At 35.2% G+C, this 23,357-nt stretch overlaps 1 protein-coding gene across 7 annotated transcripts in view; it reads right to left on the reverse strand.

Moving 5' to 3' along the window:
- Positions 1–23,357, reverse strand: part of MIPOL1 (mirror-image polydactyly 1) — a 322,444-nt gene that overhangs the window by 96,010 nt on the left and 203,077 nt on the right. For all 7 annotated transcript variants that reach the window (XM_060098154.1, XM_060098156.1, XM_060098157.1 and 4 more), the window contains one exon: positions 19,875–19,969. In XM_060098154.1, coding sequence (XP_059954137.1) covers positions 19,875–19,969 — 95 coding nt within the window. The remainder of the gene's footprint in view (positions 1–19,874; positions 19,970–23,357) is intronic.

Below are 23,357 nucleotides of genomic sequence, written 5' to 3' on the forward strand. Positions count from 1 at the left end.
ATTTTGTATTCTTCAACCTTACAAAACTTAGTTTTTAATGAATTTCACAGGATTTCCAAAAATATGATCATGTAATCTGTGAATAGAGATAGTTTTACGTCTTCTTTTCCAATCTGGAAGCCTTTTATTACATTTTCTTGCCTAACTGCCCTTGCTACAACATACAGCACAATGTTAAGAAGTGGTGAGGGTGGACATCTCTGTCTCATTTGTGATCTTAGGGAGAAAACACCCACCCTTTCATCATCAAGTATGATGTAACCTGTGGGCTTTTCAGAGATGCCCTTTTTCAGATTGAGAATATTCCTTTCTATTCTTATTTTTTGTTTTTGTTTTTTTTTTTTTTTTAACATGAAAGGTTGTTGGATATTGTCAAATGCTTTTTCTGCATCTACTGAGGTGATCATGTGGGTTAGTTCTTTATTTTATATTATTTTTATATTAATGCATATGTGATATGTATGTGGATATGATGGTTAACTTTATATGTCAACTTAGCTGGGCCACAGTGCTCAAATAGTTGATCGGACATCCTAGATGTTTCTGTAAGGGTGGTTTTTGAATGAGATTAACATTTAAATGGGTGAACTTTGAGGAAAGCAGATTGCCCTCAATAATGTGGGTGGGCCTCACACAATCAGTTGAAGGTCTTACTAGAACAAAGACTGACCTCCCATAAGCAATAAGGAATTCTAGCAGTAGATTATCCTTGGAACCAAACTGCTACCATGGCCCTTCCCTGGTTCTTCAGCCTGATGGCCTTTGTACTTGAACTGCAATATCAGCTCTTCCCTGGGTCTCCAGACTGCCAGGCTACCCTTAAGATTTTGGATTTGTCAGTCTCCATAATCACATAATCACACGGGCTGATTCCTTAAATTAAATCTCTCTATATATGTACACACCTTATTGGTTCTTTTTCTCTGGAGAACTCTAACTAATATAGATTTTGGTACCAGGAGTAGAGTTATATTTATAACAAATACCTAAAAATGTGGACATGGCTTTGGAACTGGATAGAAGGTGGAGGCTGAAAGAGTTTTGAGATGCATGTTAGAAAAAGCCTATATTGCCTTGAAGAGACTGTTGGAGAAAATATGGATGTTAAAAGGTGACTCTGGTGAGGTCTCAGATGGATTCGAAGAACGTGTCTTTAGAAATTGGAAGAAAGTTGATCCTTGTTTTAAAATGGCAAACAACTTGGCCGAATTGTGTTCTAGTGATGTGGAAAGTAGAAACTGTAAGTGATGAACCTGGATATTTAATTGAAGAGATTTCTAATATTGAAGGTGTGGCCTGGTTTCTCTTCACTGCTTAGGATAAAATGTAAGAGGAGAAAGATCAGTTGAAGGAATTTTTAAGTAAAAAGGAACCAGAACTTGAAGATTTGGAAAACTCTCAGCCTATCCATACTGCTAAAACTGAGAAAGTGTGTCCTGGAGAGAACACTAAGACAAGACATAAAGTGATTGCAGGTGTGACTCATGGATCTAATCAGCCATTTCAGCAGAAGCTAGGAATAGACATGGGATTATATCAGGAGAAACACTGCCAGTCTGGACTAAAGGGGACAGAGACAGGACAAAATGAAGGAAGGCTGTTGGACTTCTGAGATTCTGTAAGATGAGACAATAGAGATATCCATATTGCTGCACAATATGTGTCATCCTTCAAGAAAGAGAAGAACAACCCTAGAGGTGATTCAGATATCAAGAGGGCTGCTACTACAAAAACAGAATTACCATATGACCCAGCAATCCCACTCCTGGGCATATACCCAGAGAAAACCATAATTCAAAAAGACACATGCACCCCAGTGTTCACTGCAGCACTGTTTACAATAGCCAGGTCATGAAAGCAACCTAAATGCCCATCGACAGATGAATGGATAAAGAAGATGTGGTACATATATACAATGGAATATTACTCAGCCATAAAAAGGAACAAACTTGGGTCATTTGTAGAGACATGGATGGACCTAGAGACTGTCATACAGAGTGAAGTGATTCAGAAAGAGAAACAAATATCGTATATTGATGCATATGTGTGGAATCTAGAAAAATGGTACAGATGAACCAGTTTGCAGGGCAGAAATAGAGACACAGATGTAGAGAACAAACGTATGGACACCAAGGGAGGAAAAGTGGTGGGGTGGGGGTGGTGGTGTGATGAATTGGGAGATTGGGATTGACATATATACACTAATATGTATAAAACAGATAGCTAATAAGAACCTGTTGTATTACATAAATAAATAAAATAAAATAAAATAAAAATAGGGCTGCCACTGCCACTACAGGTCCAGGGGGAGAGGCTGTCTCCTCCTTAGTTTTAGGGGGCCAGGCTCCCACCAAGGGTGAAGTGGTGACACTGCCAACCTAGAGGGCCTGGACGTGGGGCTGCTACCTCACTGGGCCTGGAGAATAGAGCACTGAGCCAAAGAGGATTATTCTAGAGCCTTAAAGTCTGATGGATTCTGCCCCGATAGGTTTTGGACTCGACTGGGAACTGTGACCCCATTTCTTCTTTCTGATTTCTCCCTTTGGAATGGAAATGTCTAACCCTATGTTTGTCCCACCACTGGATTTTGGAAGCAGATAACTTGTCTGGTTTCACAGCTGGAGAGGAATTTTGCCTCAGGATGAATCATACCTAGTTTTGCCCACAACTGATTTAGATGAGATTTGGGACTTAGAGTGATGTTGTAATGGGTTAAGACTTTGGGGCTGTTGGAATGGGGATGAATGTGTTTTGAACGTGAGAAGGATGTATATTTTGGAGTGTTATGACTGAACTGTATCCCCTCCAGATTCATATGCTTAAGCCCTAACTCCCATGTAACTCCCAGTGCCTCTGCATGTGCCTGTTTGGGGATACAGGGCTTTTAATGAGGTAGTTAAGATGAGAGCGTTCAGGTGCGCTCTAATACAACCTGACTGGCGACCTTATAAAAAGGGATCAGGGTACAGAGATAGACATCAGGGATGTGTGCACACAGAGGAAGGGTCACGTGAGAGTGCAGCGAGGTGGCCACCTGCAAGTCAAGGAGAGAGACCACAGGAGGAATCAGACCTCTGACACCTTGACCTTAAACTTCTAGTCTCCAAAACTGTGTGAAAACAAATTTTCATTGTTTAAGCTACTTAGCCTAAGGTATTTTGTTATGGCAGCCCTAGCAAAATCATAAAGTGTATTCCACTTATTGATTTTCAGGTGTTAAACCAACTTTGCTTGGTCCATGGTAAATAATTCTTTTTATATGTTGCTGGGTTCAGTCGGCTAGTGTTTGGTTTTTCTTAGAAAAAACATAGCATGAAATATACTATTAGTGACATTTAGTATATTCACAATGTTGTACAATCACTATCACTATTTAGTTCCAGAACACCTTCATCATCCCCAAAGGAAATCCTGTATTCATTAAGCAGTTACTTTCCATTCCTCACTATCTCCAGGCCCTAGAAACCACTAATCTGCTTTCTGTCTCCATGAATTTGCTGATTCTGGATAATCCATGTCTAAAAAATCATGCAATATGTACCTTTGTATGTGACTTTTTTCACTTAGCATGTTCATTCACATTGTAGCATGTATCTGCATGCCATTCCTTTTTATGGCTGAAAAACATTCCATTGTATGTATATACCACACACTGTTTATCTATTCATTAGTTGATGGGCATTTCAGTTTTTTCCACCTTTTGGCTACTGTGAACAAATCTGTTATGAACATTCATGCAGAAGTTTTTGTTTGAGTATCTGTTTTCAGTTCTTTTGGGTATATACCCAGGAATGCTGGGCAGTATGCTAATTCTATGTTTAACTTCTTAAGCAACCACCAAACTGTTTTCTACAGTGGCTGCACCATTTTACATTCCTACCAGCAAAGTATGAGAGTTCTGGTTTTTCTGCATCCTTGCCAATATTTGTTATTTTCCATTAAAAAAATTATAGCCATTCTGGTGGCTATAAATGTTAACTTTAATGATAATTAAAACTTTGCTGGGGGACTTCCCTGGTGGTCCAGTGCTAAAGAATCTGCCTTCCAACGCAGGAGATGTGGGTTGGATGCCTGGTTGGGGAACTAAGATCCCACACGCCTCGAGGCAACCAAGTCCGCGTGCCACAACTACTGAGCTCGCGCGCCTCAAGGAGAGAGCCCGCGTGCCCCAAACTACAGAGCCCACACGCCCTGGAGCCCGCAGGCCACAACGAGAGAGAGAAAACCCGCACGCCACAACTAGAGAGAAGCCCGTGTACTGCAACTGGAGAGAAACCCAAGCAGACCGCGCACCGTAATGAAAAGATCCCACATGCCTCAACAGAGATCCCGTGAGCTGCAACTAAGACCCGATGCAGCCAAAAAAAATAAGGCAAATAAATAAATAAATATAAAAAGAAAACTCTGCTGTATTTTGAGTTAGTTTATTATGAGACGTAGCTCTGTGACTGTGTAAACCTGGAGGATCTTCTTTCTATCAGTATACTCCCTTGCTTGAAATGAATTCACTGTATTTCTATTTAAGGTTCATCTCAGAGACTATTTTATGACAGTTCCATGATTCCATATTATACAAAAATTCATATGATAGTCTTCTGAATGGGTGCCAATACACTCTTTTATGTGATTCCAAACTCTAGTTTCAGTTCAGATTGGGTCAAATTTTAAATAAGCATAGTATATTTATTTTAGTTTTTACCCTTTACCAGCTGTGAGGAATATGAAAGAAGCTAAGAATTAGTGTTAATATACAGGTCAAGAACAATGAGAGAAGTAGTAGATAATGCAGGAATTAATAGTATAATACATAGTATAAGAAACTGGCATAGAATTATTAAGTAAAATACTTTAAAAAAAGTACTGTATAGCTGTCACAGGAAAAAAGTTTAGAATTATACATTCCAAAATATCATGAAAATGGTAGTGGAACTAAAGCTCACTTCTATTTTTGTAATTTTGCATTTTCTACTATAAATATTATAAATAAATTTTGCTTGGATGACTAAAATGTTATAAAATACTTTCTTTGCACAAAATAGATGGCATGCACTTATTGCTTTTTTCTTTCATAGGTTGACTTAACAATCTGTTTCTAATTTCACAAAATTATTGATGAATATCATATAATAACCTATAAAAAGGAACATGTGAAGACTGAAGTGAATGATGTATGTTCTAAAAAATTAGACATTCTCTCTCTATATATATATACACACACACACACATACATACACACATATTAGAAGTATAAAAACATGGTAACTTGAAAAGTTTATTCAATGCTAACTACCTCATGAGATGAAAATGCAGTCAGCAAAATTCTCACTGTGGAAACTCTACAGAACTAAGAAACCAGTTTTTCAACAAATAAATTGTAACCAAAAAAATAAAGGTATAGTGGAAACATACAGATTAAAAAATATGTATCAACCAACTGCAATGTGTGGACCTTATTTAAATCCTCATTAAAACAAATAAATTAATAAGACATTACAACATAATGAGACAACTGAAAGTTTGAACTCTGGATATTTGAGGATATTAAGAAATTATTGTTAAATTGTTTCTAAGTGTGTTGATGGATTATAGTCATTTTTTAGAGATACATACTGTAATATTTATAGATGAAATTAAATGGTATATGAGATTTACTTTAAAATAATGCCAGAGAGTGTGCGTATATGCATGAAGGTGTGGATGGAACCAGGCTGACCAGGAGTTGCTAGTTCTGGGGGCAAGTGATGGGAACATGTGAAATTCATTCTTTCTTCTTTATATATATTCAAAATTTAAAAATTCATTTAAGCTTTCAAAATGCTTTAAACTTTATGTAAATTAGAAAGTATATTTCTTTTGAGTATAAATTTTATTTTTAATGTTTTTAAGAAAAAGTTCCAGATTCCCAAGGCTCTGTTTCCCTAGGGAATACAGAATCAAAACTGAATGCAAGCAAGTTGCAGGTAAAAGTATATAGTAAAATTCCATGTATGTGAAACACCAAATTTATGTGTTTTATGTATACACACATGCCTAGGAAAAGGTAGAAGAATAAATTTTAAAATGCGAAAAACAACAACAACTGATGCATGTTAGCATTCAAATTTCTGCAACTTTCTCTCAATTCCATAGTGTAACACAGTATGTTCATTACAACTTCTTCATTTTTGCTTTTACTGTTCTAGGCTAGAATGCCCTTCTTCCTCCTTCTCTCTTTCTTTCAGAATCCTGTTTGTTCATACCTCAATTCCCAAGCATTTCATAAAACTTTGTTTATTTCAGTCTGCAATAATTTCTCCCTTCTGTAACTTTCTATGACAATGCCAAATTATTTTATTTAACAGCATATAATCTTATATGCTCATTTTGAGTATACTTTTTCTTTCTTTCTACTTAATTTTAATTTATTTGAGGGTAATAATTGCACCTTACCCTTTGTTACTCTATTTTCTATAAAAGACTACACAATTCTTTGCATAGAGTAGGCTCTTAATACATTCGTATAGTACTGAAAATGGTTATTTGGTTAATGATTAGTTCTAAACATAGTTAATGTTATATTAGTGATTGTGCTAGGGCACTGATAAAATAACAATACCATAACATATAAATAAAAATAAATGATTGTGGGGATAAAATTACTTTCAAGCATAGTATTTACCTTTGTTGTCTGACATATGATATAATGCTAGAGCTTAAAGGTTCTTAAAAAAAAATTCAGAGGCAGTCTATAAATTCAGACACTGACTGTGGTTGTAATTCATATAGTTTGGCTGAACACAGACAAAGACTGTTGAACTCCAAAGCAGGTCAGGTTCTTTTATTTTTTTATTTTTATTTTTTTTGCTGTACGCGGGCCTCTCACTGCTGTGGCCTCTCCCGTTGCGGAGCACAGGCTCCGGACACACAGGCTCCGCGGCCATGGCTCGCGGGCCCAGCCGCTCCGCGGCATGTGGGATCTTCCGGGATCGGGGCACGAACCCGTGTCCCCTGCATCGGCAGGCGGACTCTCAACCACTGCGCCACCATGGAAGCCCCAAAGCAGGTCAGGTTCTTTTACCATTTTAGTATGTCTTTAACGTGGTCTCAGAGGTGTGTTTTATGTGATAAATATATCAAGCATATCCAAATCAGGAGAATAATGCTGAAGTACAAGTTTTGCCTTAGCATTATTTATGAGAGAGGCAGGGGTTGGGGAAGCTGTCTAGCAGATAGAGTAAAAGGTTCAAGTATAAGACGGGTTAGGTAATATTTATACTTCTGTTACTGGCCCTGATGTGACCTAGAGCATGTTAGTTTATAGCTCTGTGCTTCAGTTTCCTCATCTGTGAAAAGGGATAATACCTCACAAGGATGTTGAAGAAGATAATGTTTGTACTGAACTACAAGATACAAGATAGAAAGAATAAGGAACATAGCTTTAAAATTACATCCTTATTATTTTCTGGGGTAGACTTTAAAACAGAAAACATGGTATACTTTGTGTACTCTATAAAAATATATTTTTCATAGAGTAGAAAAAATTGAAGAACTATTAAATTTCTAATTCTCAATAGATTTCTGAACATTAGAATTTTCCTGTGTGAAAAACAACACCTGAAAATAAACTGTTAATCAAAAAGGGCCAAATCTAAGTTGAAGCACATCACTTTGACTAAATATTTTTCTAAGTGTCCCATAACAAGAAAAAAATTAACGCTCTAATTCCAGTGAGAACTTGTTCCCAAAGAAAAATCAAATGATTCTGTATTGCAGTCACGATATTGTATTTTGAGCCAAAAACACTAAAAATATTTGAAATGCATTAATAGAATCTCAAAGAAAAGCGAATGATAGATCAGTATAAACTCAGCATAGGCATTATAACAACAATGGTTCACACTTATTAAATACCTAAGTCTGTACTCCGGTATGGTACAAATCATTTGACACACATTATTTCATTTGATTTCTCTCAAAAATAGTATGATGCAGATATTAGTACAATTCCAATTTTACAGGTCAGGAAATTGAGGCTTAGAGAGATAATTACCTATCAAAGGTCACCTCAGCTAGGAAGTCAGAATCTACACCATCTGTCTTACTACAGTGTTAGCTAGGAATTAAAACACTATGTTGTACCAAAAGAATGACTGCAAAACAAAAATTTTACTAATACAAAGATAAAGACCCAATTAACTCAGATTTAGAAATAAGTGAAGTTTTCTTTATATAAATTATAACTTAAGTCTGTTTATGTCACCTTTTAATCATGTTACTAATTATAAACCCAAAACAAATATCTATTAAAAATCAAGTCAGAGAATAACACTTGACTTCTTGGTTTCACTTAGTTTTCAGGTGACAGAGTACAATAAGTAGATGAGTGGTTATTTCAATTTTGAATCATATACAACAAAACAAAACAAATAAACAAAGAACAAATGAAACCAGAGTTAGAAAACTTATACATCTCAATTATGAGCCAACAGTGTGTCCAACTTTCCAGATCAAAATCTCAATTCTCACATCTTTTCATATAATTGATGTTTTAGAACATTTTTATGTTTTACAGTTCAGATCAGTTAACCAAGCTAGATAAGACAACTAAACTTTCTACGGATTAAAGCAAATTAAAATTTTTATCAGCTCAGTAATGTCTAATAAAACTAAACTAAAAAAATACCTAGGCTTTTGAATTTCTTCACTGTTTCATGAAATAACAGAATATTGTCTATTTCTGATCTAATCTGAACCAGTTATTTGGGGAAAAACCTGGAACTATAATAGTAGAATACTGACCATCACAAAACCCTTAAAAAACCCAACGGGAACAAGATATACTGCATGACAACATTTAAAACTTAACTAAAGAAAATAGTAAATTAAACCCTAATAAATTCTGAAGTTTCATAAATACCTGAGGTCTGAAATAGCAAGGGGAAAAAAACATTTTAATATTGACCTGAGTTCATAAAACACATTTTTGTTTGGAAATACAAGAAAAACATTCAATTAAGTCTTTTTTGACCTTTGCAAACTTTTGGAACATCACCTTAAACTTCAAAGAACAACTACTCCATGATTTAAAGAGTGAAGACTCTAACTACTTCATAGATAATTGAGACTGGAATATTTACACATTTAAATACTCAACTGCAGGCAAACATTTGTCCTTTTGGGAGAGGCCCAGGTGGAAGGGCCCCATGGCAAAAAGACAATGTTAAGTCCCGGATATCTGATCGTACTGCCAGTGCCACCCAGTCTTAAAAATATTGCTGGATCATCATTATCATCCTCAGTCAATATTTACTAAGCTCTTTATGACAGCAGTCGCATTAGAAAGTTTATAAAAATCAAGAGTAGCTCAAAGATGTCAGTTTATTGTATCTTGGTCTGTAAGTTAACTCTGATTTTTTTTTTTGCAATTAATGAATCAATGTTTCTGAACAAAGGTCTTTATTATTGGCTATTATTTCCATTTATTTTAAATATTTTAAACTGGGTTAGATTCAATAAAACTTTAATACATTTAATAATGTATATATGCAGAAAGAGGAAACATTTATAATGCAAACATGCTAAATAAATCTAATTGTACTAATTGAAGTCTCTTGAAATATGAAGGAATTTTCTCCTTTCATTGTCATTTCTGGCCATAACTAATGTTCATAGGATTGAAGTTTTGTTTTTCTGTTTTTTTTTCATACTATGTCATAGTATTGACATTCAGTCCAGTAGTAGGGATTGAAGTTTTTAAAAAGGCACCCTTTTCCTCACTAACCTATCATGGGCCCCCACTTCTACCAAGTGGCAGAAGAATGTTATGATTAACACTTCTTTTAAAGTTTCTAATATTTTTCTTAACATTTTATTTTTTAAAGTGCTTGAATTTCTGAAATGTAAAGTACTTTAAAAAGTAGTTTAAAATATTTGGCAAACTTAAAACATAAATGAGGTTATCATTTATAGGCATCTATTTCATAAGGTAAGTGAATCTACTTTGGATTATCATTCCCTTATATATCTGATTGTGTTGTAAAGCACAACACTAATAAAATATATTAAAGAGATGAACTTCACTGATATAAATATATTATACATGCACATATGTAGACATTACAGACCTATTTTTCATAGAAGCTTATTTTCTTCTAGGCATCAAATTTAATTTGTGCAGGTTATTATGAATAAAGGCATTAAAACTTGCAAACTCATTTTTATATAAAAGTAATGTATACACATAAAAAATTCAAACACTTGATTAGGTTATGAATGCAAGTTAAAATTTCCTCTCCTCTCATTCACCACACATATAATAAACCTAACTTCTAGACACAGTTCCACTTCTCAGAACACCTGCTGTTGAGTTTCTGATTTTTAGAAAAAATTTTATTGACCATTAAGGATGCACCAAGCACAGATTCAGGTATAAGATGCAATGGTGAATAAACAAAATCCTGGTCCTTGCAGAATTTAATTTCTCGAGGACAATCCACAAATGTAGTATAGTGTCATGTAGGCTTATTTCCATTATTAATGAATTATTAATTTCCATTATTAAGAAAAATAAAGGAGAGTAACAAATAGAGTGATGCAGTGAGGAGGCAGGTTATTTTAGACAGCGTTGTCAGGGACATTTAAGCAGAAAGTGGAGCAAAGTGAGAAGCTGACTTGTGACACCGGGGTGGGGGTGGGAGGTAGATCACTCCAAGCAGAGAAAAAAATGTCCAAGTCCTGTGATGGGAGCATTCTTAGAATGTTTGAGATAATAAGGGAGCTGGTGTGGCTGGAGTGAAGCAAGAGTAGACACATACATGTTAAGAAATGAGGTTAGAGAGGTAGCCAGGGGCCAGTGCATAGTTGTATGTGTACAAATACTTCTTTTATAATTAAATAAGAACACAACATACATCAGGAGGTCACAAATTTAAATGCCTATATGATTAAGGCAGTTTATGTTAAATGCATGAAGTAGGCAGGATGGAAAATGTGGTAAAATGGTAAATGCATGCCCCTTTTAGAGAGGGTAGCTTCTATGAAGCCTCAGCTAATTGCTGAAATACACAGGTGTGATGGTTAATTTCATTTTATGTGTCAACATGGCTAGGCTATGGTGTCTGCATGTATGTTCAAACACCAGTCTAGATGTGGTTGCAAATTTATTTTTTAGATATGATTAATATTTAGATCAGTGGGCTTTGAGGAAAGCAGATTACTGTCCATAATATGGATAGGCCTCATCCAATCAGTTGAAGGCTTTAAGAGAAAGACTGAGATCTCCTGAGGAAGAAGGAATTCTGCATCTTGGAACTCACAACTGCAACATCAGCTCTTTCCTGGTTCTCCAGCCTGCTGGCTTGTCCTGCAGATTTCAGACTGACCAGCCCTCACAAATGCATGAGCCAATTCCTTAAACTAAATCTCTCTCCCTGTATATACACAGTCTATTGGTTCTGTTTCTCTGGAGAACCCTAACACACATGCCATGCTAAGGGTCCCCACAGTGGGCAGATCTTCCAGTGTTGTTTTTTTCACTATAAGAAACAATATTGCAAATGAACATGGGATAATGATACTGCTTCCTAAGCTTTTTTTTTTAATCCTAAATTTCAAGAAAGGTAAAATCCAAACAAATATTTCTGATAATGATTTTCATATCTGAACACTGTTGGCCTGAAAAAAAAAAGAAACTTTGTTGGCAGATGATATTTTCTTTATCATATGGAGACCTCATCTTGCCCCACACCCCCACAACTGACTAACTGAAATGGCGAAGTAAGTCCATGTTATCTCCAATCATTTACTCATCATTGTTCTTATTACGTGTATTACACAGGCTACCATTCTGCAGAAGAAACTTTTAATCCGAAGAAACTTTCAATCTAGTGTTAAATTTGATTATTTATTCATTTGCTTGGCAAATATTTACTGAAGGCCTATTATATATAAAGAATAGAAGCCCTAGCAGGGAAATTAAGAGAAATATTCATACAACTATTACATAGGTAAGCATGAGGTATGTATTGTGAGAGAGCACTGTGAATAATTATGGTAGTTAATTTTAGGTAGAATGAGATCATTTCTGGTTGAGAAGATCAGAAAAAGATTACCAGAACAGTTAGTACTTAAATTGTGTTCTAAAGGCTCAATAAGAATCTGATAGGTTAGAGATGGAGTATTCCAGGGGAAATAAGGTGACATAAAAGAAAGCACTGGGGCTTTCCTGGTGGCACAGTGGTTAAGAATCTGCCTGCCAGTTCAGGGGACACGGGTTCGAGCCCTGGTCTGGGAAGATCCCACATGCCGCGGAGTGGATAGGCCCGTGAGCCACAACTACTGAGCCTGCGCATCTGGAGCCTGTGCTCCGCAACGGGAGAGGCCGCGACAGAGAGGCCCGCACACCGCGATGAAGAGTGACCCCCGTTTGCCGCAACTAGAGAAAGCCCACGCACGGAAACAAAGACCCAACACAGCCAAAAGTAAATAAATAAATAAATAAATAATAATAAAAAAAGAAAGCACTGAAGTGGGAAATTTGGTGGGGGGGGTGTGTTTAGGAAAGAGCGAACAATTCATTTTGAGAGTGCAAGTAATAGTTGATTTAGTATAACGGATATTTGTTGAGTGCCTACTATGTGTAAGGCAGTGTACTAGCATCAGTGACACAAATATGAATGAAACCAGAAGGTAAAAAGGTGATTAGTGGAATACTAAATCAGAAAAAGAGGTGGCAAAACAACAAAAAAAAGAGGTGGCGGCAATATCTAGGGTTCGTGAGTGTTAGGTTAAAGAGTTTGGAATTTATTGTATAGGTAAAGTGGTATTACTAAATACTGTTGATGGCTGATTGAGAGGTTGAAAATAACGTTTCAGGCATCTTAAGAGGAGTAAGGAATGGAGACAAGTAGATGAAGTAGCTAGAAAAGCCTGGGCATGAAAATATACAAGTCTGGTCTAAGGCAGGAACTTTGCAAAGAAGGAGACATTGCAAGGAAAAATCTAGCAAAATTTGGTTACTAATTAAATTTGTAAAAAGGGACAAGTCAAAGATTACCTATGTAGAAGGCAACAGGCATCTGTGGAACTATAATAATAGTGCCAAGAACAAGGGAAACACGTTACTTTTTTGTTTAACAAAATAAAAAACTAAATTTTTCTCAAGCTGATAAAAATAATGTTAATAGATGGCAAACTCCAGGATCTATAATTGGCAAGCCCAATCTAACTTTGGACCTTTTGCTAACCACAATGATTAAATGGCAAAATATTTTGTTAAATGTTTTTTTTTTTTTTTTTTTTTGCGGTACACGGGCCTCACACTGTTGTGGTCTCTCCCGTTGCGGAGCACAGGCTCCGGATGCGCAGGCTCAGTGGCCATGGCTCACGGGCCCAGCCGCTCCGTGGCATGTGGGATCTTCCCGGACTGGGGCACGAACCGGTGTCCCCTGCATCGGCAGGTGGGCTCTGAACCACTGCGCCACCAGGGAAGCCCTGTTAAATGTTTTTAAAAGAGAAAGCTGGGCCATTTTATAGAATAAAAAAGAGTACCTGAGAGCTATACATGTTGAATTTTAGTCTTATTCTTATAACTTACTGTTAGAATAAGGCACAGAAAATAGTGAAACTCAGTAATGCAAAAAAAATGTCCGTTTGGATACAAAGTCATAGAAGACATAAAATATTTTGTTAGAAATAGCCTCTGTAGTAATTTAATTGTTGTCTTATATGTCAATAAAGCAAAAACTTTTAGAGTATTTTGATCAATGATACTATTAATACATTTCCTTTGCACAGTACTTTACAGTTTTCAAAAAACATTCAACTAAATCATCTCCCTGATTTTCATAATTATTTGTTCATAGGTGAAGTAACTAACATACAGGTGCAACTCATTGGTATAAGAAGATAGTTCTTGATTCTAAACATCACTAAACAAAAAACTTAATCTGCCTCATATAAAAGGGTTATAAATTTCACAGAATGTTAGAACCAGAGAAAGCCTCAAGTCCAAGTTAAAGAAACTGAAACCTAGAAAGCTTGCAGCTTGCCTACATTAAAAAAAAAATCTGATCAATGGGAAAGATGGAAGAATTCAGGTACTCTTTTTTTCTTTTTATTACTGCTTTGGCAGTATGGCACCTTGACACAGCTCCATGATAGTTAGTCCCTATAGAAAATATATATATGACAAAATGCTTATGTCTTTGGGCAGTCCAGTTAGCACAACTGATTAGAACATAGAACTAAGAGGTCAGGATCGAGTGTTCAACCCCTCTTGATGAGGGATTTGCATTGAGAAAAATGTTGCTTCATGGCTAGAGTTTGCATGCTATCATTACTACTGATTGTCTAATTGATGTGTAGTTCTGACTAAAAGAACACATAATTGAATGAAAAACTATCACCATCACACGCACAAAAAAAACCCAACCAGTTCCTAGTGACAGTCAGTAATATTTCTGATTACTAAAGATAACATATATACAGACAAAAATATGGACACAGGAAGTAAAAAAAGACCCACACTAAATAAAATTTATAAAAATAATGTAGAAAATAAGCACTTCACCCTCTTTTTGAGTATATTTTACATGGCTTCTACCTTTATGGCTTCTGTGACTTTGAAATGTAGTATGTCATGAACCCAGTAAGTAGGATTTATTTTTAGTCCTGTATTCACTATGCCAAACACTTAACTATTCTATTTAATTATTTTAAAAAATACTATTACAATTATAGGAAGCATATCACCTTAAAATATGAAGCACATTATTCAATATTTTTGGTCTAGAATGCGAAATTTACCATGTTCTGAAAGGCATCACAACTTCTCACTTGGAATTACACAAAACATAGAAAAAATTTAAAACATAATCTGCTACTATTACAAGTATATTAAATCCTAGTCTACTGGCACTAAACAACAGGATCATTCTTATCTACACAGTTGAATTTATACTTTCTTTAAGCAAAATGAAATATAAGGAAGCACTATAAAATCAGCAAACATTGAAACTTAGGCTTTCTCTCGATTAGAAAAGAGTTTGTTATTATTATGCCTCCTGAGCTTAGGAATGCAGCACTACAGGTTTAAAGAACAGGAAAAGATCATTACTAAATACAAATCTAACTCTTAAAAGTTTAAGATTCTTCCCTGATGAAACTGTTTAGACTAATGAAGCTGTTGCAAATGAATTCAGTATTCAGCACAAAGGAGGTACTAAGACTTTACTAATAGCACTTTAGTAATATGTAAAATTTATTTTAAAGCTTCTCATTGCTATTCCTCTCCTGCTATCCTTTCCGCTTTAATGTGAAACAGCCATCAGTTATAATGGTAAGTTTAGTATCCCTACCCATTCACCTCACTTGCCTCTGTCTCTAAGTGTGCCAAAGGATACAAAGGGCCAACATTTCCTTTTCTTAGTATTCAAAGTCTTCTAAAACTCAAAGGAAACAAACAGAATAGAGAAACCTCGTAATATCAATATATACTTCCATATTCCTTATTTCCATTCAGGGAAATGGAATGCTTATAATAACAGTAGCTCTTAGCATAACCCAGCAAAAGAAAATGATTTTTGGAAAAAAATTTTAAAAGAATAAGGACAGTATCACTAATTGGTAGAAGTAAAGGCAAGGTAGAATAAATGTCATCAGCATATTTTAATCTGCTCCTAACACTAATATTCTCTTCTGCTTTGGCTGCTGGAAAGTCTTGAGAGCCAGACTTATTCTTGAGGCTTATTCTTTCCCCGTTTCATGGCATACATTCAAGCTGACTTACTCCTGGCTCTAGCTTACTGTCTTATTCCTAGATTTTTCTCAGTGTATTTTTTCTTAATCATTGATGAATAACTTCCTTTGACATGACAAAATACATGTATGTATATATGTATATGTATATATATATTTGCATGTAAAACTGCAAAATGATTTGCATAACTGAAAGTGTATTTTTTCTTAAACTGTATTTTAAAAATCCATTATCTATGATGATATACATACAAACATGCAAACACACATGAAAATTACAGAATTAGTCTTGGTTTTCTTCACAATAAATATGGAACTTTTCCCTTGTCCTCTATAACAGATGAAACTTTGAAGAAAAAATGGTAATATCTCTATGAATTTGTTGTGTTTCATGTATGGATTTGTAACCACCATCTATTCAGGTGTGTAAGAAATATTGTTTACTTTCACTTAAAGCAGAATCTGAGATTTCAGGAAATTTAAGCTTTGTTGTTTTGGGTTATTGCCTCTTCCTTCCTGGGATTCTACATCCCAGGGATCTTACTCCTGTTCCATTTAAAATAAATTTCTGTATATCCTCACAGAATGTTCTCTATACCTTAAAAAAAGGAACTATTAATTGTGAGCTTAAATTTATTAACATTCACAGCTATTCTTATATCCTTTGCTCCTGTCTATAAGCACAAAGTGACCATCTTCCTGTTCAAGGCAAACCCTTCTGCAGATTCTCAATTCCATCTCTTTCTAAATTTGGGGGAGTTCTGTTCTCTCTTTTGGCTCCTTCCTATGAGCCATGAACATGCTCAAGCGTCTGCCATTTTTCAAAATCAAAAAACAAAATCCTTAACCCACATTCCTTTCTTCTCAACTATCATTAACATCTTTCTTATTCAAGTTTATTCAAGGATCACTTTATAGTCCAAATTTCTATGCTTCTTTCCCTCAAATCACTCTTGAACTTACAAAAAACTGGCTTCTATACCGAATACTCTATTAAAACTACTCTTGTAGAGGTCACTAATGACCACCTAATTTCAAACAAAAAGGATACTTTTGCCCTCATCTTACTTAACCATTCAGAAACATCTGACTTTAAAAAAAAAAACTCCATCCTTGGCTTCAGTGATATCATAGTTTTTGATTCTACTCTTACCTCACTGACTTCTTGTTGTAAAAATAAGTTTATCTTAACATTAGTTGAACACTAACAACAAGCCAAATACTGTGTTAAGAGCTGTATATACTTAAAATAACTCTGTAAGATACATACTATAATTCTCATTTTACAAAAAAGAAATGGTCTTGGAGAGGTTCATTTATATAAGGTCATGCAAGGCAGGACTGTCAACTGCAAATCCCTGTAGCTTAACGACATCATTAGCAGATTTTTTTAAAAAAAGTATCAGTGAGAGGGGTCCTTGTGAAGCTTATCTTTGAGCCAATAATTGTTAACTCTTTATTTAGAAGAGGTTATTTAGCTCTGTTAGATTCATGTAGATTAAAAAAAGTCTTTGAAAGATAACTGTTTAAGCTTCATAATTTTCAAAAATCTTTCAATAATCTTCTGCAATTCAGCAAAGAGAAGGAGCATCAAGAACCGGTATCAAGGTTTGTTTTTCAGTAAGTAAAGTCAATTTTTGCAAGGTTATAGCATTGCTCTCAGCATTCTCAGACACTGTCACTTTAACAACAGAGCACCTGCTGTCCTATCTCACAAGGACGGCAGGAGAGGTTTCCATAAAAACTCTCCCTTCCAATGGGATGAAACTACTACATACCATACTGCAATATCCAAGGTCTGGGCACAAATCACACATTATACATAAGTCTTAATAAAGGGTTTAATAAATGCTTCTATTATTCTACCAAGAAGCAACCCTAATTTAATGCACTTAACTGAAGTGTGAATGTAAAATGGCAGCCTTCAAACTTGGCTGCACATGGGAATTTCTAAGGAGCTTGAAACACACTGATAGCTGAGTCTTACCCCAAGAGATTCTGAAGTAATTGGCCTGCGATGGGATGGGGATCAGGATTTTTAGAGGCTCCTCAAGTGATTCTAATGCACAGTTACAGTTGAGAATTCACTGGTGTAAAATACAGAGGAAAGACTGTTACATTTACTCTCTTAAAAAAACAAAAAAGGATGGGATGTCTTCAACTGCTATCAGGGTTCTGCTTACCTATGTGCCTACTGATTCTAACTGCAAGCAAATGATTCCCCACAGGCAGTCATCAAACAAACATACTTGGTATTTGATAACTGTATTAGTTTCCTAGGGCTGCTGTGACAAAGTACCCAAACTAGGGGGCTTAAAACAACAGAAATTTATTGTCTCACAGTTCTGGAGGCTATAAGTCCAAAATAAAGGTTTCTGCTGGGTTGTGTCCTCTTTGACAGCTATAAGGGAGAATCCTTCCATGCCTCTGCTAGCTTTTGGTGTTTGCTGCCAGTCCTTGGTATTCATGTGCTTGTAGATGCATCACTCCAGGCACAAGGCTGTCTTTGCCCTGGGTCTTCATATAGTCTTCTCTCTATGCTTGTGGCTGTGTCCAAATTTCTACTCTCTATAAAAACTTCAGTCATACTGGGTTAAAGCCCATGCTAATGACCTCATTTTAACTTGATTAGCTCTGAAAAGACCCTATTTCCAAATAAGATCACATTCTGAGGTACTAGGGGTTAAGACTTCAATATATTTTTTTGAGGGACACAATTCAACCCGTAACAATAACCAATTACTGTATATGTCAATAACATTGCTCCAAAACATGGGTTCTTCACAGGAGGATGGGAAAAAATTTTCATCTTTATTTTTCACTCTCATGTTAAATACAGTATTTCCTACAATTATGAACACAGGCAACAAACTATAGTAGTATTATTAGTGGCTCTTGAGAGTTTACGCCATAGAAACCACTGGTATTTTCATGTCACATTTCAGTGTTTGCAGTTATCCTCAAAATACCATTTACAGTCATTACTACTTTGAAATTACAGTTTTTAATAGACTTGCTGTTAGATCTAGTTATTTAATTATTAATATATTAATAATGTATTAATAATGGCACGTATTTTATTTCAGTAAAACTGATTTTGATTTAATTACATTTTATGCACTTATATTTTAAGAGGGGGACCAAATTTAAAAAAAAATCTTTCAATAACCTACAGCCCCAGTTAGTGAATTCTTACATTTCAGACAAGGTTTTTAAAATCTTTGTGAGTATTAAAAAATACGCAGGGCATTGTACATCACTTTTCAAACCTTTTTTTTTTTTTAGACTATGATCCACTGTGAGAATATATATTTTATTTTTGCGGTTCGCGGGCCTCTCACTGTTGTGGCCTCTCCCGTTGCAGAGCACAGGCTCCAGACGCACAGGCTCAGAGGCCATGGCTCACGGGCCACGCCGCTCTGCGGCATGTGGGATCTTCCCAGACCGGGGCATGAACCCGTGTCCCTTGCATCGGCAGGCGGACTCTCAACCACTGCGCCACCAGGGAAGCCCGAGAATATATATTTTAAATACAGCCCAAGACACAATCTTATTTCTCTCTCACACAACACAAAACTGAAACAAAAATATCACAAAACAATATTTACCCTTTCTGCACTCTGACATTTTCTATTCTATTTCTTTTCATTAAAAAATGCCAGTGTGACCTACTGAATTAATTTCACAACTACTCTTGGAGCATAAATTAAATAAGTCTTAAAAATCCTTTAGTGGCCTTCCTTTAGAAACTTCTCATACTATGATAGGTGAAAAGGCTATTATTAACTGCTTTTCATGTACTATTTAAAAAATGTATGCCATCATTTTAGAGGTGCCATTTAGATGAGCAATTGTTCAAGAGCTAACCAGCTTCCATTTAGACAGCTAGTTAAGAGTTATGTAAATTTTATAATTCCCATTTTATAATGGGAGTCTAAACTTATACTTTACCAAATACAGGAAGGAAAAAAGGTACAATAATTAATATTTTATGCCTGAATCATTTTGAAACTACAAAAATGTCTTAAGTGAATAATGTTTAATTTCATTGAGGTATTTCCTCATTCACCACTATAAAATTAGGTAGAAACATTTCCCAAACTAACATTTATTTATGCCTAGGATAAAAAGAATTTTACCTGTAGTAAACTCGAAGTGTCTGGATTTCTTCTTCCAGTTTTTTGTATTGTTGAACTGCAGTTTCTCTGGCTTGTTGCATAGCTAACAACTTTGCCTGCAATTAATATTTTAAGAAACTTAATATTAGTTTGGTACATTAAAATACAGTACTATAGTATGAATAGAAGTTTAATTTCTGGGAGTTTAAAACCTATCATATTTTTAGTAGTGGTTCATAATTTCCCACAAAATAACCCAATTATATTAATAACAGAAATACTGAAGACATGAACATATTAAATTTACCAACTTTGCTCATTACTAAACTTCAACCTTATTCACCTGTATCATCAGATATATGCCTTTCTGCAATGTTTAACTTTATACACAGAATTCAGAAAGTGGAACGTGGGTTCAGAGCATTATCTAGAGATAAGCGCAGTGGGTGTTTCACATATAAATTTTATGTGGCTCCACTGCCTGATTGCTAGATTTTCTTTTAACTTTATTAATAGAAACTCAGAAAATTCTAAATATGTTAAGTCATCTTTGATATTTAACATGAAAAAAAATACACAAGACTACAACCTGATTCTTACAGATATGATTTAACCTCTTCAATTCCTTTTCTGCAGAAAAAAAAAAATCTCTAAAGGGAGAATGGCAGCAATCTTGAATGTTAGAAATATTTTATTCAAGGGATGTTATTGTTCGTCTCTGCCTATAATACTCAAATTTTAAAGAGTCTTAATCAGTGTTTCAATAGGGTTCAAACTAGTAATTTAAAAAGAATTGCTACCTTCCAACCATCATTCCCACTGAATTTCAGGCATAGTCAAAAAGAGTTATCAACCCAACATTTAAAGTATGGTACTGGTAAGTCAGATTTCAGTTTTGTTTATTCAAAGTTTAATTTCCATGAAAAGGCTATCTTTCACTTTAAATGGTGTTTGATAGATAACACAAAGCAAACTGGTATCACATACCTCACAAACTACACTAATTGTAATAATTAAAAAGTAATCAAAAGTTGGAGGCAGAAATTCACTAATTTTGCTGAAATCATATGACTTCACTGAAATTATTTTCTTGCATAAGAACAAAGTCACAAGACAAATTGTGAAATCTGATCATAGGAAAATTAATGAGTGTAATATAAATGAACATTAGACAATGCCACTTTTCTATTTTAATAATGCAGATTATAAAAGCATGCAGCAGTTTAGATCTTTGTATATAAAATTAGGCACTAAATTAATTAATTAGTTCTCTATCTGGGCTAGCAAATTCTAACAAAGAGTTACTTTTTAATTAAATTTAAGATGTTTGAGTGCTTGCTTCAACATGTCACATTCTAGAATTATAGATGAAACAGTCTCAAAAATTATTAAAAAAGCATGTAAAGCTGGTTCTTTATGCCAATAATTAACAGCTTTGCCAGTTTTCAGTATACTATAATATGTGATTGAAATGGTAACTTGGAAGACCAGATACCCAATGTGACTAATAACAAATCAAAAAGAATTGCCCAAAAAAGGATATATCACATTCAACTTACAAAACATCAGACATCCTGTTGCATGTAATTTAAGAAATATCAACTAGGGCCTCCCTGGTGGCACAGTGGTTGAGAGTCCGCCTGCCGATGCAGGGGATACGGGTTCGTGCCCCGGTCTGGGAGGATCCCATATGCCGCGGAGCGGCTGGGCCCGTGAGCCATGGCCGCTGGGCCTGCGCATCCGGAGCCTGTGCTCCGCAACGGGAGAGGCCACAACAGTGAGAGGCCCGCATACCGCAAAAAAAAAAAAAAAAAAAAAAAAAAAAAGAAGAAATATCAACTATTTGACAGGTAATTGAGAATTTGCTAAATAAATATGTGACAATGTTAATGTTAATAATGTTAAGGCAATGTTAATAAAAAGATGATTATTTTGAAGATTTTGTACCTGGTACTTCTGCAAAAAGCAAACCTAACCCCCCCCCCCCAAAACCCAAACTAAGAAACAAAACCAACACTGTTCTAGCAGGAAAAAGTCGTAACGAAGATTCTGCCTAAGAAATTTCTGCAATGAAAATGAGACCGTGAGAACTGTAAATTCCCGTGCTTTGGTAATAATGAATATTTCACTTCTCTTCCTATATTTAGTTGGCTACGAAGATCTGGTGTTGCTTCATAGCAATCCACTTAATTTATCAATTCCAAATGCCTAATCTTGTATTTAGGCCCTGGTGACTATGTTCAAAGTTATTATAAACTTTCTGGCGTTACAAGCTCCTTCCGCTACTTTATCAGATATACGCTGACCTGGTCAACTTTGCTACAGTGATCCTGTTCAGTCTTGGTGGCTAGGATGAACTTCCTTCCCCACTACCTCAGGTATATCTGATCTAGATCGTTCAAACAGAGTAGTCCACCCCACTAGGCCCAGAAGAAAACTGAATCTTGATGAGGTCATTTGTATCCTGGATCCCGGTACACCAGACAGATCTAGATCCATTTCTTGGACTTCCTGGGTACATAAATCTTTTTTTTTTTTTTCTTGGCTTAGGCTAGTTTGAGTTGGATTTATGGTATATGCAATGTAAGAAAATTTAACTAACTTAAATGTGCCACTTACGTCTACTGCATTTCCTACTTCCATTATTAATATCATATAATTCCATCACATTACAAGTCAAAAATATATTTCATCTCAGAAACAAAAAATTAGCAAACAACATACTTTTCCTGTTTCTCTGTCATCATATTTCCCATATTTCTGGTAATTACTTGTAAATCTCCCACCCCCAATCTTCAGTACTACAAATCTCCTTCTGAAATTTCCAGTTACCTATTTGTTGTATATCCTTCCAGAAATAGCCTATACACATACAAGCATATATGTATATTTGCAACTAAATACATCTATTTACAATATTGATGGTACTTTTTACACACTGTTAAAAACCTTGTTTTAAATTTAAAAGAATTTTTGTTATTTTGCTTCCTATTAAAAAAGAAATCCTCCACCCCAACCCATGTGTTGCACTCACTAGCTACATTCCCTTCCTTCCCTCCAACCCCCAAAGTGAAACACTTCCATGATTTTGGGTTCATCAATTTCAAGAATATTTTATACATTTACTATGTAGTTATGTACTTACAGATAATACAGCTGATTATTTACATGTTTCTAAACTTTATATAAATGATACTCTACACATTCGCAGACAATTGCTTTTTGGGACAGTATTATGCTTTTGACTCTTATTTGTATTAATACGTGTATCCTGATTATAGTTACTTTCACACGTTGTGAACATGTGCAGTACATTGGGATTACAGATATATTTGGACTTATTTTTACATGTTTTTCATATTTGGCATCCTTTTCCTTTGTTTCTTTTTTCCTCTACTTATACTGGATTAAAATATCTATATTCCCGTTTTTACTTACTATTTGGAATCTTTATATTTATATTCTACCTTGAAATTTTGGATAAACATACTTAAAAACGTATTT

The sequence above is a fragment of the Mesoplodon densirostris genome, chromosome 4 (genome assembly GCF_025265405.1).
Source record: "Mesoplodon densirostris isolate mMesDen1 chromosome 4, mMesDen1 primary haplotype, whole genome shotgun sequence".
In the NCBI taxonomy this organism is placed as follows: Eukaryota; Metazoa; Chordata; class Mammalia; order Artiodactyla; family Ziphiidae; genus Mesoplodon; species Mesoplodon densirostris.